The sequence below is a fragment of the Lagenorhynchus albirostris genome, chromosome 9, assembly GCF_949774975.1.
Source record: "Lagenorhynchus albirostris chromosome 9, mLagAlb1.1, whole genome shotgun sequence".
In the NCBI taxonomy this organism is placed as follows: domain Eukaryota; kingdom Metazoa; phylum Chordata; class Mammalia; order Artiodactyla; family Delphinidae; genus Lagenorhynchus; species Lagenorhynchus albirostris.
The window spans coordinates 5,544,241-5,559,745 of NC_083103.1; the positions used below are offsets into that span (position 1 = coordinate 5,544,241).

Sequence of the window (15,505 nt, forward strand, 5' to 3'; positions counted from 1 at the left end):
CCAGCCCAGAATCCATAACCAGCACACGTTCCCAGAAAAACCTTCAGAATGACACATTTCAACCAATACTGAGGTATTCAATACAATACGTCTGTTTAATATCAGCTACTTCCACAACAGATCCCGGCCTCTGCTCACCACCCGGGGAGCCTCCCACAGTGAGAGAACCGCCTGGGCAGCTCTGCTGGCAGTTTCCTCGTGACCAAGTCAGACCAGCTGAGGCGCAATCTCAGGTCAAGGAGCTTTACTCTCCTACCTCTCCTACCTCGGAACCAGGCACAGGGAACCAGGGGGAAGTGCAGCTGCCAACTCTACACCTGCCAGTCTCCTGGGACCCTGCCCCTTGGACTACCCCGCCCTCAGGGCACCAGCACTCCTGCACATCTCCTCTGCCTATGCCAGTTGTCTGTTCTGCCTGCCTCTTTCTTGATATTCCTTGGATGAAGCAGCCAGCCTCACATCCTGTCAGACACCTTCATGCCACTTCTGACGGCCACTCGAGTGACACGTGTCACCCACTCTCCACGCACCGATCCACGGTCAGGGTTAAGCTCAGACAGAATGAGCACTCTCTCAAGCTACAGTGTCCCATATATTGGGGCCAGATTTATGTAATTTTTAGACTCTAATAAATGTAACTTGGCTTTTTTGGAAATGACAGAAACTGCTTTGAAATAAACATCTCAGGCCACTGAGAACCTAGCTCTTAACCACTGGAAACATGCTTATTTATTCTCGCTTATTCCAGGACAGTTGTTTCAGTGAGTTTCTGGTGCAGGCAATGGCCTAATAGGCTCTCTGGGGCCTGGGGCTTTGGATGCCGGGCTCTGCATATTTTAATTTTTACAGTAGTTTACCAAGGAAAAGGAGGGACTTTCGTGCTCTTCTGTGGAGCTCTTCCTGGAAATGTTTGAATGGTCATTCTAATCCTAAACCTCATTTGCACTTTATCTTAAGACTCAGAGACTCTGTGTAATTTAGTCTTAATCACTGGACTGCCTGGGAAGTCCCTAGCCTATTATGTTAGAAAAACCTTCCTTAACAGGTGTGAGAGGTCTTCTTGGAAAATGCTTGTTTTGGTCTTAGTGTTATCTAACCTAGAGGGATGATGAAGTATGCACAAATACTTGAGAAACAAGTTACTCCAAAACAAAACAAAACACAAGTTCAAGTTGTAGCAAGCAGAAATTCTAAAGGCCACCGGAAAAGGACAAAAACTAGACAGGAAACTCACTCCAGGTAAGTTTTCAAATCACACATTAAACAAGACCTAATTTTTTTCTCTTATTAATTCAGAATAAAAGAGCAACAAAGATGAGAATAAGAATATAACATTATATAATACAGGAATATAATGAAAATATTTTTAAATAATTGTATCTATTTTAACCTAACCTATATGCCTTGGAGCTGAGTTATTTAAAACTTTTTAGTCAGTAAGAATATGTGAATTATTACAAATATCTTGTCAGTAAAAATTGCAAATGAAGTTTTATTTATACAAGTTCTTTTTTTCCCTCCTCATCTGGCTTAATGGACTAAGTTCTAATTACACTGGGTCCTCTATCAGCTCTTCTCTTTATTAGTGTCAGAATCACTCCCAAAGTGTCAGATGAGGGAAATTTCTGATTAGTGTTTCTGTATTTATTCACAACCGTAACTCTCTGCTTCAGTCCCATCATACTCCTGGGATGGAGCTTAGTGTAAATTTTTACATCACAGTTACAAAATAAAATGTTAGAATCTTAGATCAGAGCAGCAGTAGCCAATTGTACCACAAAGAAAAAATTTCAAATTTATAAATTGAGAGCTTTCATCATTTAGATAATGTTGTAGTAATCAATCTGTATCATCTAACAGGAAAGTTTATTAACTGGTAAATTAAAAAGACTGGCACCTCCTTCCCTTAGAACAGAATCGACCACCCGCCCCTCAGTGTCATGCCCAGCACCTGTAAACCTAGAAGGCACTTACTTTCTTAGCCCACTTAAAATGCCTGCTCCACCACTGGACTGTAAGCCCCCTGAGGGTTTGGTCCACAGTATGTTCGCGTATTTATACCAACTCTAAGCCTGGTTCCTGGCAGAGAGTAGGCAGGCATTATTCACATTAGTGGAATAAGTGAATTTCATAGATCTGTAACAGTTAATTTTTTTCTGTAATAATGATACTGTTTATTAAGTACTTTACTAACATTATCATTAATTTTCACAACATCCCCACTGAGGTAGATGTTATTTTACAGAGGAGAAAACATGCTTTTATAGATCTAGTATCCTGCCCAAAAGTCACATGTTTGCCAAGCTTATCAAAAGGTTTTAGAGAAAATAGGAAAGTAGAAAAATATTCAGTAACACTGAAATTGTTTCATTAAGTGAGCTGGGCAGCCAAATGTATTGATATATTAAAAGCTTTTTTATATAATACACACACACACACACACACACATACACACACACATATTAAGAGCTCTTTTATTACCAAAATAAACACAAACAGAACAGTAAAGTCTGATTAAAACTTCATTCTTCCAGCTGACTCCCACCATCTTGCTATGATGCACTGTCAGCAGTTGATATCCCCCCCTCCAACCCCGCTGTAATGCACATACAAACAAAGACACTTTTTCTTACATTAATGGGATTGCACTATACATACTGCTCCAGGTCCTGCCTCTTTAGTCAACATTTCTCAAGGACATGGCCTCTCAATTTTAGATTAGGAGCCAAGGTTACTCACACCCCTCCCAAATAGGACTTTACACATGCTCATTACTTTCCCCTGAACTCTGCCAATAAATCAAAACTTTTTAATGCCTCATTTTTCATCTAATTCCCTTCAAACTCTATACTCCATGATCTTTCTTCAACACTGCAGAACATTTTAGAATCTTCAAAGCCCTTTTACCACATCAGTAAAATTGACTTTTCTCTCAGGGAATAGGTAATTATGGATGTCTTGAGATATCCACCAATTTTCCTCTCATCTCTTCTCCTAGTTATTTGTGAGAGTCATATAGGCTACAACAAGAAACAATCCCTCTCTCTGCAGGAAGGGTAAACTCTGGGCTTGCTTTTGTCCTTTGCTGCAGTGTAGCCTTCTGTGCTACCACAGCACCAAGTTCTCTAGCACTGCAGTCTCCAGCTGTGGCAGTGATTCGGCACCCACCCAATCCAATGCTTTTTCCTTTTTGGTGATGCTTAGATTCTCGAAGTATTTAAGCCATAAACTCAGTGTTATCTAAAGCTCAGATTAAATATAACTGGTCAAATGTAGGAATAATCCGTTTGATCTTAAGTGAAACTACCTGCAGAACTGGGTTCTAAATCTTTTGTCTTCTGTTATCAGCTACATGTTGACTATGGTATTGGGTAAACAAGAGAAGGGAGAATTCAAACACTGTCGGTCTATGCAGTCATCCTACTGGGCCACTCATTCCTCATGCTCTGGTCTCTATGCCACTCTGTCTTAGTGAGCAATGGCAGCCAGATTCTCCACGATTCCTGATAAACAGGAAGCTCTCTCTAGACACTTTTCACAGTGTTAAGAGTTCTCTTTAGATGGTTCTTTTTAATTCATTCCCTTTCTTGCTGCCTCCTTTTACTCTGCTTAATATTTGACACAAATCTTTCTACATTTTCCCCTACCACTCTGCCTCTGCAAATATCCTTATTTAACTACATTAGTTAAGGGAGTTTGTGTATTTCTATCATGACATTTGACCTGTACAACTGGTTAGTGAATTATAATATGACTTCCTACAACTGGATTCAATGAAATCAAATCCATCTATAGACATCCTTTAGGATTAAAAAGATATTTTTCTTTTTCATGAATTAGAAATACAGATTCCCCAGGCCACAACAACATTAGTGAGAGATAAACTTACAAATCTTTCTTCTTAGGGTTCCTAAAGGCAATTATACAAGTTAATAAGTCGCCAAAGTCACGATTTAATGTTTCCTATATGCATCCATGATGGAATAGCTACATGAAAAAAGAAACTTCTGGGGAGTTCCCTGGTGGCCTAGTGGTTAGGATTCTAGGCTTCCACTGCCGTGACCTGGGGTCAATCATTGGTCAGGGAACTGAGATCGTGAAAGCCGCGCGGTGCAGCCAAAAAAAGGAGAACCTTCTGTAGAAAAAAAGATGATGTTACACTCAAACTCTCAGGAAAACATAATTATACACGTCCCATCACAATGGAAAAGAAAAAATGTAAGTGCCCTTTGTTCACTCAGGGGTGGGAAGTGAGTTTGGGAACTGGTTTGTGAGTCTGGAAAAGTAGGCTAAGTTTGTTTTGCTACACATTAATCATGACAGATATAGGACCACACCCACCTGGAACTTTGTTATTTCCTCCCATAAATACAAGCCACAATGATAACCACCTGCCTTGTCTAGAACAGCTGTATAAAACCAAACTATAAAACCAACTGTCTAGCTTCTATCACTATGGAGAGGACCAACCTCACTAGGGTACCACCCCTTTTAGTCTCTTAAAGTTTTTACCACTTCACAGATGCATAAACAGTAAGATATAATTAAAATGTCAATCGAAGAAAGAAAACATTAAAAAAATTAAAAGTCTAGGTCCTATCCCAGTCTTTGGAATTCTTTCCTGAGGTATCTGGCAGAAGGTAGGGAGCACCTCAGCTGGTTGGTTAGTGGTGGCCAAGGGAAAACTTGAATCAGGAATCAGGAATGGAAAAGATGTACTATGAGATATTTTGCCCATCTTCCTTGAGGTCACTAAAATTATTCCTTATAAATTCTTCTGTGGCTTAAAACAATCTATATGACAGGTCTGAAAAATAACACTTACTACAAATGGTGAACTAACTTTCTAATACACATACCCATGCCCTGCATCCAAGACATAATTCCAAACAGTGACTTAAAGACTTTTTGGTGTTCATATTAATGGTTACGTGTGTGTGTGTGTGTGTGTGTGTGTGTGTGTGTGTGTGTGTGTGTGTGTGTGTGTGTGTGTGTGTGTGTGTGTGTGTGTGTGTGTGTGTGTGTGTGTGTGTGTGTGTGTGTGTGTGTGTGTGGCCGTGCCGGGTGGCATGTGGGATCTTAGTTCTCTGACCAGGGATCTAACCCATGTCCCCCTGCAGTGGCAGCGCAGAGTCTTAGCCACTAGACCACCAGGGAAGTCCCCAATGTTTATGTATAAGGAAAGATTTAATAGAATTCTCTCCAGTTCAGACAGCTCAAATCTGGATTCCTTAAAAATAAGCTCATTTCTTTGAGACCAATATATGAGGGCTGGGCTGGGCTTTGAAGATTACTAATGCTTGGAGACTTATTGAGAAAGAAAAAAAATATACAACAAGAAGAAACTTGAAATAGCAATAGGATGAATTATGTTTAAAATGACACTCTTCTCAAAAGTTGCCCCAATGTATTTAAGTCTTAATACTAGATAAATTTGAAGCTAAATATGTTAAACATGCTCAACATAACCCAACATTTCAATTTCTTTCCTCTAAATCTGCTTGGGGTAAGACTGCTAGAGATTGTTATTGGCCACTTTTGCTCTGAAATAGGCCTCTTTATCTTAGTGTAACTTAAGTTCAAAGTAACATTTCTTAATACAAACATTTTCTCGGGCTCTTCCTTTTTTTAGGGTCAGCCTGAAATCAGCATTTTTAGGACTAGATTTAAGTCCTAACTGAACGTACAAATGTTAGTATTTTCATAACAGGGACCTAACCTCATTCTAGGAATTGAAACACTGTACAGTCCAAACACACACACACACACACACACACACACACACACACACACACACACACACACTTAACTTCTTTCTCGCTGAACCAAGATTACCCAAAACTCCCAAATTTTCTCTCAGAATCCAGAAACTGAATGCCCTAGCCAGATCAATAGCTGTCATGCAAAATAACCAACCCCTTACCTTTACATCAGCAATGAGAGCATCTTCGTCTTCTATCCCTGTAGGGACACATTTCTTGTGCAGTGGCAGAGACTCCAATTTATCTACAAGGCAACGAAGGCCTTCAAGCTCAAAATGGGTCAGATGCACCTGTCGGTCCTTTCTGGGGCTACACTGGGGATCCCATACTTGGCCATTGTGGGAGCCCCGGCTAGAGTCAGAGGATGAGTCCCCAGACAAAGTTTTCTTCAGACTTGGAAGACTTCGGCAGGTTTTGCCCAGTCCATCATAATCCAGGTTAACCCCATTGGCTACAGGGCTAGTGAGGACAGAACGCCTGCTGCTCAAGCGCCGGGGTTCTCGATCTACTGCTTCCTCATCCCCATTTCCAGACTCCAACCCATTTAACTCCAAATCTGCCAGTATGAAGAGAAAATGCAGTAAGAACATGACACATGGCCATGTGATCAACAGAGAAATAGGTAGTATGGGAGGGGCCTTGAGGTTATAAATGACAAAGCTGTCACATTTTAAAAATGGTCTTCCCTATTCCAACCCATTTGTCCACTGTTGAAAACCATTTACAGGTAAAAACAGGATCCTGAGCTAGCAGGACAACTGAGGTAACAGTCAACTGGATTTTTAAAAGATTGGGAAGGGTGCAGTCTTTAAACTGTGTGCTAGAAGTAAGTTACCTATGAAAATAGTTGTAAATTAGTTTCAAGTTCAAACTTAATTTGGGTATTATGGGATTTCATTATCTTTTAAAAAATTAGTATGAAGCACATATATTTAAAAAGTAGTTTTGTTCAAAGTTTTCACCATAAAATTAAGCTTTGGAATTGAAATCTTAGCAACATGGCTAATAAAACAAAGTGAATATTTTTTAAAATAAAGATTTTGATAATCAAAACAAAGTGAAAATAAAAGTTTTAATGAAAGAAGAATTTTAAAATGTTAACTGATCTTTTATTATGAAAGTAACACATGTTGACTGTTCATAATTTAGGAAATACAGGAAGATGCAAAGAAGTAAATAAGTCTTCCCATATCTCTCCGCCCTTGGATAACAACTCAGTGTGATGTATCTTCTTTCCATCTTTTCCTATACATATGTGTATGACTAAGACTCAATGTATTTTTTTGGTAAACCTTATAATTTATTTAATTAATTAATTAATTAATTTTTGGCTGCGTTGGATCTTCATCGCTGCGCACGGGCTTTTCTCTAGTTGTGGCGAGCGGGGGCTGCTCTTCGTTGCGGTGCGTGGGCATCTCATTACAGTGGCTTCTCTTGTTGCAGAGCACGGCTCTAGGGGCGCAGGCTTCAGTTGTGGCACATGGGCTCAGTAGTTGTGGCTCGTGGGCTCTAGACCGCAGTCTCAGTAGTTGTGGCACACGGGCTTAGTTGCTCTGTGGCATGTGGGATCTTCCCGGACCAGGGCTCGAACCTGTGTCCCCTGCATTGGCAGGCGGATTCTTAACCACTGTGCCACCAGGGAAGCCCGACTTGATGTATTTTTAAACAAAATTAGGATCATGCTGTATGTACAATTCTGTATCTTGCTTTCATGTATTGGTGAGCATGTTTCAGAAATGCTAAGGCAAAAAGTATCTTGCTTGGATTGAAGACTCTCCATTAAATATATGACCACAGGATACTACAGTGTTGGCTCCTCTTTATTTTTAAGGCATGGAATAGCCTAAAAATGTATAACTGAAACTATCTTGACATCCAATAAAATATTTCTCTTGATAGAAGTTGGGGAAACATTAAAGCACAAAGGTTAAGAAAATACATTTTAGAATCTTACCAACATGGTTTAAGCTGTAGCTTTCCCACTTATTAACTCTTAGATCATGAACAAGTTTTTTAATCTCCTTGAACCTTAATGCCCCCATTTGTAAAATATGCATAATAATACCTACACCTCACAGCTAATAATAATAACTTAATGTATATAAGCTGCTTAGTTCGGTGCCTGGAATATAGTAAGAGTAATTATGATGATATGATCCTAGTTTTTATTGTGCCAAAGACCATTCTTTACAGAATAAAACATTTTAGACAACTGATTACTCTTCTCTTTTTTTTGGCTGCGCTGTGTGGCTTGCGGGATCTTAGTTCTCCCACCAGGGACTGAACCTGGGCCATGGCAGTGAACGTGCGGAGTCCTAACCACTGGACCACCAGGGAATTTCCAACTGATTACTTTCGTGAGGAGCTAAGTACTAACAACTCAGACAAAGATGAGATCCAGAATATTTCATTTAGCCCTAGTAATTCACATCTGGATAGGAGGATCAGCTGTAACCAGTGTTCAACTTCAGTGAATGGATTTGGTACTTCTAAGTAGATAAGTAAAAAAGACAAACTATAAAAACAGAACTACTAGACTTCCCTGGTGGCGCAGTAGTTAAGAATCTGCCTGCCAATGCAGGGGACACGGGTTCGAGCCCTGGTCTGGGAAGATCCCACATGCTGCGGGGCAACTAAGGCTGTGTGCCACAACTACTGAGACTGCGCTCTAGAGCCTGGAAGCCACAACTACTGAGCCCATGTGCCACAACTACTGAAGCCTGAGTGCCTAGAACCCATGCTCCGCAACAAGAGAAGCCACCGCAATGAGAAGCCCATACACCGCAACGAAGAGTAGCCCCTGCTCGCCTCAACCAGATAAAGCCCGCAATGCAGCAATGAAGACCCCATGCAGCCATAAATAAGTTAATTAATTAATTAATTAAAAACAAAACAAAACTACTGAGCAACAGCCTACGGAATAGTCCCAGTCTCACCCTCAGTCCTGCAGAGTATCTTGAAAGTTCATGTAGGTGGAACACTTACCCATGCTAAGGGACTCTTTCTGAAATTCCTTAGTTAGGTGGGAACGGTTGGTTATGCAGTACACATAGCGCTCCAACACGTACCAACACATCTCATAGTAGAATGGATAGCGGAACTTATTTGGAACCTACACAGGAAAAAAATGATGAAAAAATCAAGCTGATAACAATTTTCAAGGAAAGAGAGAAACAAACAATCACTGCAATAATTAGCCCAGGAAAAACACTCTCTAAGTAACCTGCAAACCTAAGTTGTCATGTGGAGCAAGAACTTAAGTGGATCTGTCAACTTAGAAAATGTTGGTCTTGGGAAATAATCACTAAAGATAAAAGGTACTTGGAAAGACCATTTAGAACTATCAAGAAGCTGTCTTGTTGAGTGGGAAAGCATCAAAAACAAGTTTCAAGACAGAGAGTAAAATGTTAGTAAGACACAATATACTTGAGAAAATTGTTTTAGGGTTCTTAGGATACAAAGGCATACCAACCACTCTTGCCTTTACTGTGGTTTTACCCTGAACCAGAAGGCCATGAAACACAGAATATAATAGGAAATCAGGACATGAGATAAAGTGATATGTTTTTATTATGTCCTTACATATATGAAAGTATGATTAGAGATGCATTCTCAAGGTATATCTAGTCTAGGACATGAGACTGAGTACTTGTCCCACTATTAACTCTCAGCTTGCCCGTCTCATACATTGTAGTCTACCAAAATGGTATGTCCACAAATCAGGTTACTACTCCATGTGGCCTAATCAGTTGCTATCTTTAGTCTTCTTTCCAATTCTCCCCAAAAGTAGCATGAAATTATTCCAGCTGAATTATAATAAAAATAATTGCCCTTTAGATCTACCATAGTCAAGGAAATGGCAAATCAGCATGGATCAACGAGTGAGAAAGATCAACCATGGGGACTATCCTAAATACAGGCATAACTCATTTTATTGTGCTTTTGCTTAACTGAGTTTTACAAATTGAAGGTTTGTAGCAACCCTGCACTGTCAAATGACGGTTAGCATTTTTTTAGCAATAAAGTAAACTTTAATTAAGGTATCTACTTTTTTTTAAGACATAATGCTACTGTACACTAACAGACTACGTGTAATGTAAACATAACTTTTATATGCACTGGAAAACCAAAAAAATTCATGTGACTCAGTTTACTGCAATATTCACTTTATCGCGTGGTCTGGAACCAAATCTGCCATATCTCTGAGGTATGCCTGTATATTCTGCCCGTCTTCTTTCAGAGGGGCCATCTCTCAAAAGGATAAGGCAAACAATACTCTTAGGATTGTTTTGAATATGTAACTCCTGAAAATGTTCCCACCTCCTTTCAAAGCTCCATGTCAGGTAGTCTTCCCCAGTCAAGGAGACCCAGATGGGAGTCCCTTTTCAAAACCCTTTACTAGGTCACAGGGCATCACTGTGGAATGAGGAGATCACTTTTCTCATTGCAAGGCAATGCAGGTACTTTTCATTAGCTTTAAAACGCAGAGGCGTCAGGCTCCGAATCTCGGTCTCTTATTGCCACTACATCTTTAACAACTAGAAGAGGTTTATCCACCCTTATTTGAAAATCAAATTAATTTACTTCTGGTACAGTAGGAGGGAACACAAGAATTAATAGATACTTGATCCCCCCCAAATTAAACATAATATACTGGACTTCTCTGCTCGTCTTTTAAGTTTTATTAACACTTTTCTGAAAGGTCTTTATTAAAAGTTCAGGACAACCCAAAATTCTAAAACCTCTGGGACTCTGTTGAGAGCGGAGTAATACTGACAGAAAATAAATAAATAAATAAAATATAAAATGGGCATTAAATTTTTGATTTTTCACTTGGAACTCAAGAGACTGTACTAATAATAGCCAAGACATCACACACCCAAACTGTGCCATTACATTTTACCTATGCTGCTAGACACCACAGAGCACAGCAGTTTCTAAGACTGGGTTAGAATGTTTTTGGAAGAAAAAATTTTAATACTCATTATAAAATTACTGAACCTTTAAGAGCTATCAATAGAATAATTACTAACAATCAAGTTCAAATAGTCTATTTCTACACTGGCATGGCAAAAGTAGCCAAAACATTGTCTTAAATTTACAACACTGTATATTTCTTCCCTAAAGCATTCTCTACACATTCTCTTTTAAGTTAAATTCTGTAAGTTTATAGCAGTTTGTAACATAATAAACATATGTCAGGTTGATATTGGCAATGTAAAAGCCTGGTGGAGAAAGTAAAAAAAAAAAAAAAAAAAGGCTCTGTGTGTACATATGTAGAGGACCCAATGAAATGTTATAGAAACACGGAAGGGTTCCTATTTGGAATGAAAGAATTAAGCCGTTCTTAGGAAAAATGGAATAATATAGCAGTTAGATACTGAAATTTGACATTTTCTGATAAACAAAGTCCAGGAAAATTAGACAGATAAATCAACATCAGTTATTAACAGTTTAACCGTCTGAAGGAAATTTTTCATGCAGAGATAAAGGTGATCATTTTACCTATGCCATTGAATATACATTCTCCCTTTCTTCCCTCAAACTGAGCAAACAATTAAGCTATGGGTATAATAGCTATTTTTAGCCAAAAAAGGGAATGCTTTTTAAAAACATTTTCAGATTGAATCTTACAGCAGTGTAGGTGGTATTACCTCTTAGAATGATTTTGAGTTAAATAAGAGTATTTTACTATGAAATTATGTAATTTTTCTCTTTTGAAACATTTTAACTACTTTTACTGTTACTATAACTTAAAACTTACTAAACTATTTACTGTTTTCTGTAGTTTCATTACTTTTAACAAACAAGCAGAAGTTCAATTCTATAAAATTTATTTAAAAAGCACTGCATCCTCTCAATTCTAACAGGGCAATCCCTATAACTCCAACAATACCAATCTTATGTCTTACGTATAATAGCTCCAACCAGAATAAATGTTTCAAAATAGGCACCAAAATGGTTAACTGATCATGTTCACAGTAAATTGGTCAGTGACTACTCCTTCTAAAAGTTGTGAATTCTTCATTAATTGTTATTTTTTGATTTTTGATTTTGAAAACTTTCAAATCCACCAAAAAGTTTAAAGAGCAGTACCACTAAGACTTCCACAGCGTCTCCAAGATTCACCAGTTGTTAACATATCACATTCTCAATGGCTGGGGTTGGGGTGGGAAGAAAACCTAACTAAGAGAGGGTTTTGTGACATGAGAAACTTATATGAAAGCAAATTTCAGTGTCCATAAATAAAATGTTATTTTATTTGAGCCATCCTCACTTATTTAAGTATTTCATTCTACAAGGCAGAGTTAAGTGCTTGTGACAGATACTGTATGGCCCACAAAGCCTAAAATATTTACTATCTGATCCTTTACAAAAAAAGTTTGCCAATTCTTGCCTTAAGGTATCCAATGCATGTAACTTTTCCCCTATATATCCAGAATGGTTTATCAGCTATGTAACATCCTATGGAAAACTGACAAAACAAGACACACAAATCATTTTCTATAGGGCTTCATTCTCTCACACAACCCCAGTTGAGAAAGGCAGTATACACATTTATAAAGTATAACAGTTTGAGTGTTACATAGTAAGCAGAGTAAAGAAAGATATAAGAAACCTCTTCAAATCCAATTATTACATAGAGTTACTTACCCGTGTCCGATCTTCAATGTTGTATATTTTTAACTGCATGGGGATATTGAAGCTATGCAAAAAATTGCCTCCAAACACTAATGTGTCTGTAGGAGTATACACAGCATGAATCCAGCCTAGAAGAAAGGGAATGGAGGGCAGTGGCTGTAAGCACACGTTGTAACATGGCTCTCTCAGAGCATTAGTACAAGACTTCTGGATCACACTTTTTACTCTAATTCTGCCTCTTCACGGCTGGTCAAGTTACTTAATCTCTTGCAGTCCCAATATCCTCTATAAAATCAGGATAAATTATACTTTATATGTGTGGTTGGTAAGCACTGAATGAGAAAGTACATGTAAAGTGTTTACAACAAACTTTCAATAAATGGTGCTTGCATTTTTTGGAGCACCTAATATTAACCAGGCTTAGTACAAGAGAATTTACATGTATTGTCATTTACTCCTCACAACAAAATGAGACAGGGATTTAAATATTTGACCAAAGCAGTATTAGCAGGTAAATTCATAGTCAGTCATACAGGTCTGTGACTCCAAAATCTATGCTCCCTCTAAGTACTTATTTGGGAACTTAGTTACCTGATAAAAACTATTACTGATTTAGTACTCTAGCCTTCACAGCTATCCCTTAGCAGAGTAGGTAGCTCTTAATAGGGGGCTGTTTATCACCTGCAAAACAGGTCTTATCCCTAGGATTCTGAAGAGCTAGGGCTAATGTGGGGCTCAAACATGTAGATCTGAAAAGCCGCCACTGGCAATTCTGATACATACTCTTAGTGGAAAATCATAGACTTTAAAAAAGAAGATAAATTCTTGTCATCTACTCAGTAATGACAAGAAAGAACACGCCATTGTTTTCTGCCCACCCCAGCATCATAACCATTCTTGGTGTTGGTGGTAATCTATCAATTTATTTTTCTTTAAGAAAAGAAAGTGGCTAGAGTAGACAACCCACTTTTTTGCATCTTGCTTACCTGAGGGAATGACGAAGGTATAGCCCTGCTTGAGCTCAATGCGCTGGCAATCTGACACCCGGTCACCCAGAAAGATGTCTCCCTGTTTCCCTGACAGCAGCCAATTCTCGTACAGCTCCAGGTTGTGGGCTGTAGGGGGGATGAGCCAGAAGACCTGTGAGTTAAAAAACTTCAGTCTGTTAACAGCCATTGACATGACCCAGTCGTCTCCCTCAACTGATAAACAGGTACAAACTTAAGACCAACAGGTAGAAGAGAAACAAGCAATCCTCCCAGCCTACAGAACTTGACCATTTGGGAAATTCTAGAGGCCTCAAGGAAGTGAACCTTTTTTGTCCTCCACTTGATCAAACAGCATTAGGGCTTCCCTGGGGTTTGATTGTAGAACCCGGAACCTATACAGGACTCAGAGAGAAGGAGGGCATTTAGCTTGTCACCTAGGCAGTCCCTTATTTGCCCCTGGCTGGCTGGTCTAAATGGTCCTAAGAAGCACAGTTAGTTAGGTACAGTACCTTCAAAACACAGGCCTGAGTTGCTTTATTCCAAGATAGTAACCAAGACTGAAAGGACAGAACTTAAGATACCACTTAAATGGATCCAAAATAAACAAAATGACTCTGGATTTGGAGGTACAGCTGTTCTAGATTTGGCCCTCACATTTTAAAAGCATCATCTGTTTTCATTCCAGTTCTACTTTTCTCTCACAAATGCTTTCACTTCTTACAAGAAAAAAGGGTAACGGTAAGAGTGTAATACTATAAACCTCTGATATTAATTCTACATTTCCATTCTTACACAGCATTCAGAAGCACTCTGAGAAGCTGGAACAAAGGTCTTTATGAATGAGGATAATCTTTCAAAATCTATTTATATCCTCTGACAGGACTTAAAGGCTTCCTATGGCTACATTTCAGACCATATATAGGGAAAAGAGGTTTGGATCCCAATTTGCTGATTTCATTGTGAATCTACCCATAATTTGTGTTTCCTTCTATTACTTTATTATACTTTCATGTAGAGAAATTATCTTGTCCTCCTAAAACCAGTTCCTTGCCTTCATTTGGAGAATTCTGTTTTGGGAATCTAGAAACAGGACCATTGAGGTTTACTAAGTAGTGATGCCAATACTGGTAAAATGAGAATGAACTAGATGAATAGTAATTCCTACTGGACTCTAGCCAAGGAGGTCAACTTAATCTACAATTCTCTCCAGATACGAGTGGGGACAATCCCCTAGTAGACTCGTTTCCAGGGTATATGAAGCATGCATGAACTGAAGGAAACTCATATAACCAGCTTCAGATTCCAACCCCCATCACAACTATGACCGTACCTTTCCCCCTTGATGGATGTGATACCAAACAGAGGTACCACCAAAGTCCACATGGAAGTCAGTATAGCAGCCTCGAACACTCATCAGACAGTACCTGACCCAAAAAAAGCAGTAGCATTAGTGCACTGACAAGAAAAAGAGGACTTTTCCCACCACAATGCCACACTCTCCCCTTGTGTACTCCACTCCCTCTATTTTCCACCTAATAAACTCCCAGTCGGTGAGAGGAATGCAATCTCAAGCTATCATATTATCAGAAGATACTTTTGTTTTTATGTCATCATGGGCTATGGTACTCTTACATACACTCTTCCCTTTGGAACTAAAGTCTACTCTTTAAATAATTCACCTTTTTGATCACTTGGGACCCAGAGCAAGGTTCCGAAGGGAGGAACCATTTCTTGCTATCACTTTGGTGTCCCACAGCACACCGAGGAAAATGCAGGGTAAGCCACTTACTTCTGCACTTTAGGGTACTGCATCTCCAAGATGGCATTTGTTGACTCAGTCTGACTTTCTTTTAAATGCCTTGGCCACATATTGTCTACCCAGTCAATGAAATCCACCTTTAAAAAGGAGGAGGAACATTTAGGCTTCAAAGGAAGGGTTGGGATTAAAGAGAATTCTGAAGTCAAGAAAAACAGAAATTCTCAAAACACACACTGAAAGACTACAATTTAATTTTAAGCAAACAAATAATATGTTGGTGAATCTTAGGATCAATAGGCAAACATTCTAGAAATAATTATTAAGTGAAAATAAAGACTAATGTTTCCATCAGC

The 15,505-nt window shown here is 38.9% G+C and overlaps 1 protein-coding gene across 9 annotated transcripts in view; it reads right to left on the minus strand.

Annotated features, from left to right (window-relative positions):
• Positions 1 to 15,505, minus strand: part of KDM2A (lysine demethylase 2A) — a 106,561-nt gene that overhangs the window by 16,665 nt on the left and 74,391 nt on the right. For 8 of the 9 annotated variants that reach the window (XR_009542298.1, XM_060158456.1, XM_060158451.1 and 5 more), the window contains 6 exons: positions 15,183 to 15,289; positions 14,724 to 14,817; positions 13,391 to 13,544; positions 12,417 to 12,532; positions 8,748 to 8,874; positions 5,924 to 6,318 (listed from right to left, as the gene is read on the minus strand). Coding sequence is in view for 8 of the 9 variants with exons in the window: in XM_060158456.1 (XP_060014439.1) it covers positions 5,924 to 6,318; positions 8,748 to 8,874; positions 12,417 to 12,532; positions 13,391 to 13,544; positions 14,724 to 14,817; positions 15,183 to 15,289 (993 nt within the window). In the remaining variant the exon portion in view is untranslated. The remainder of the gene's footprint in view (positions 1 to 5,923; positions 6,319 to 8,747; positions 8,875 to 12,416; positions 12,533 to 13,390; positions 13,545 to 14,723; positions 14,818 to 15,182; positions 15,290 to 15,505) is intronic. The other variant, XM_060158457.1, reaches the window with a different exon arrangement.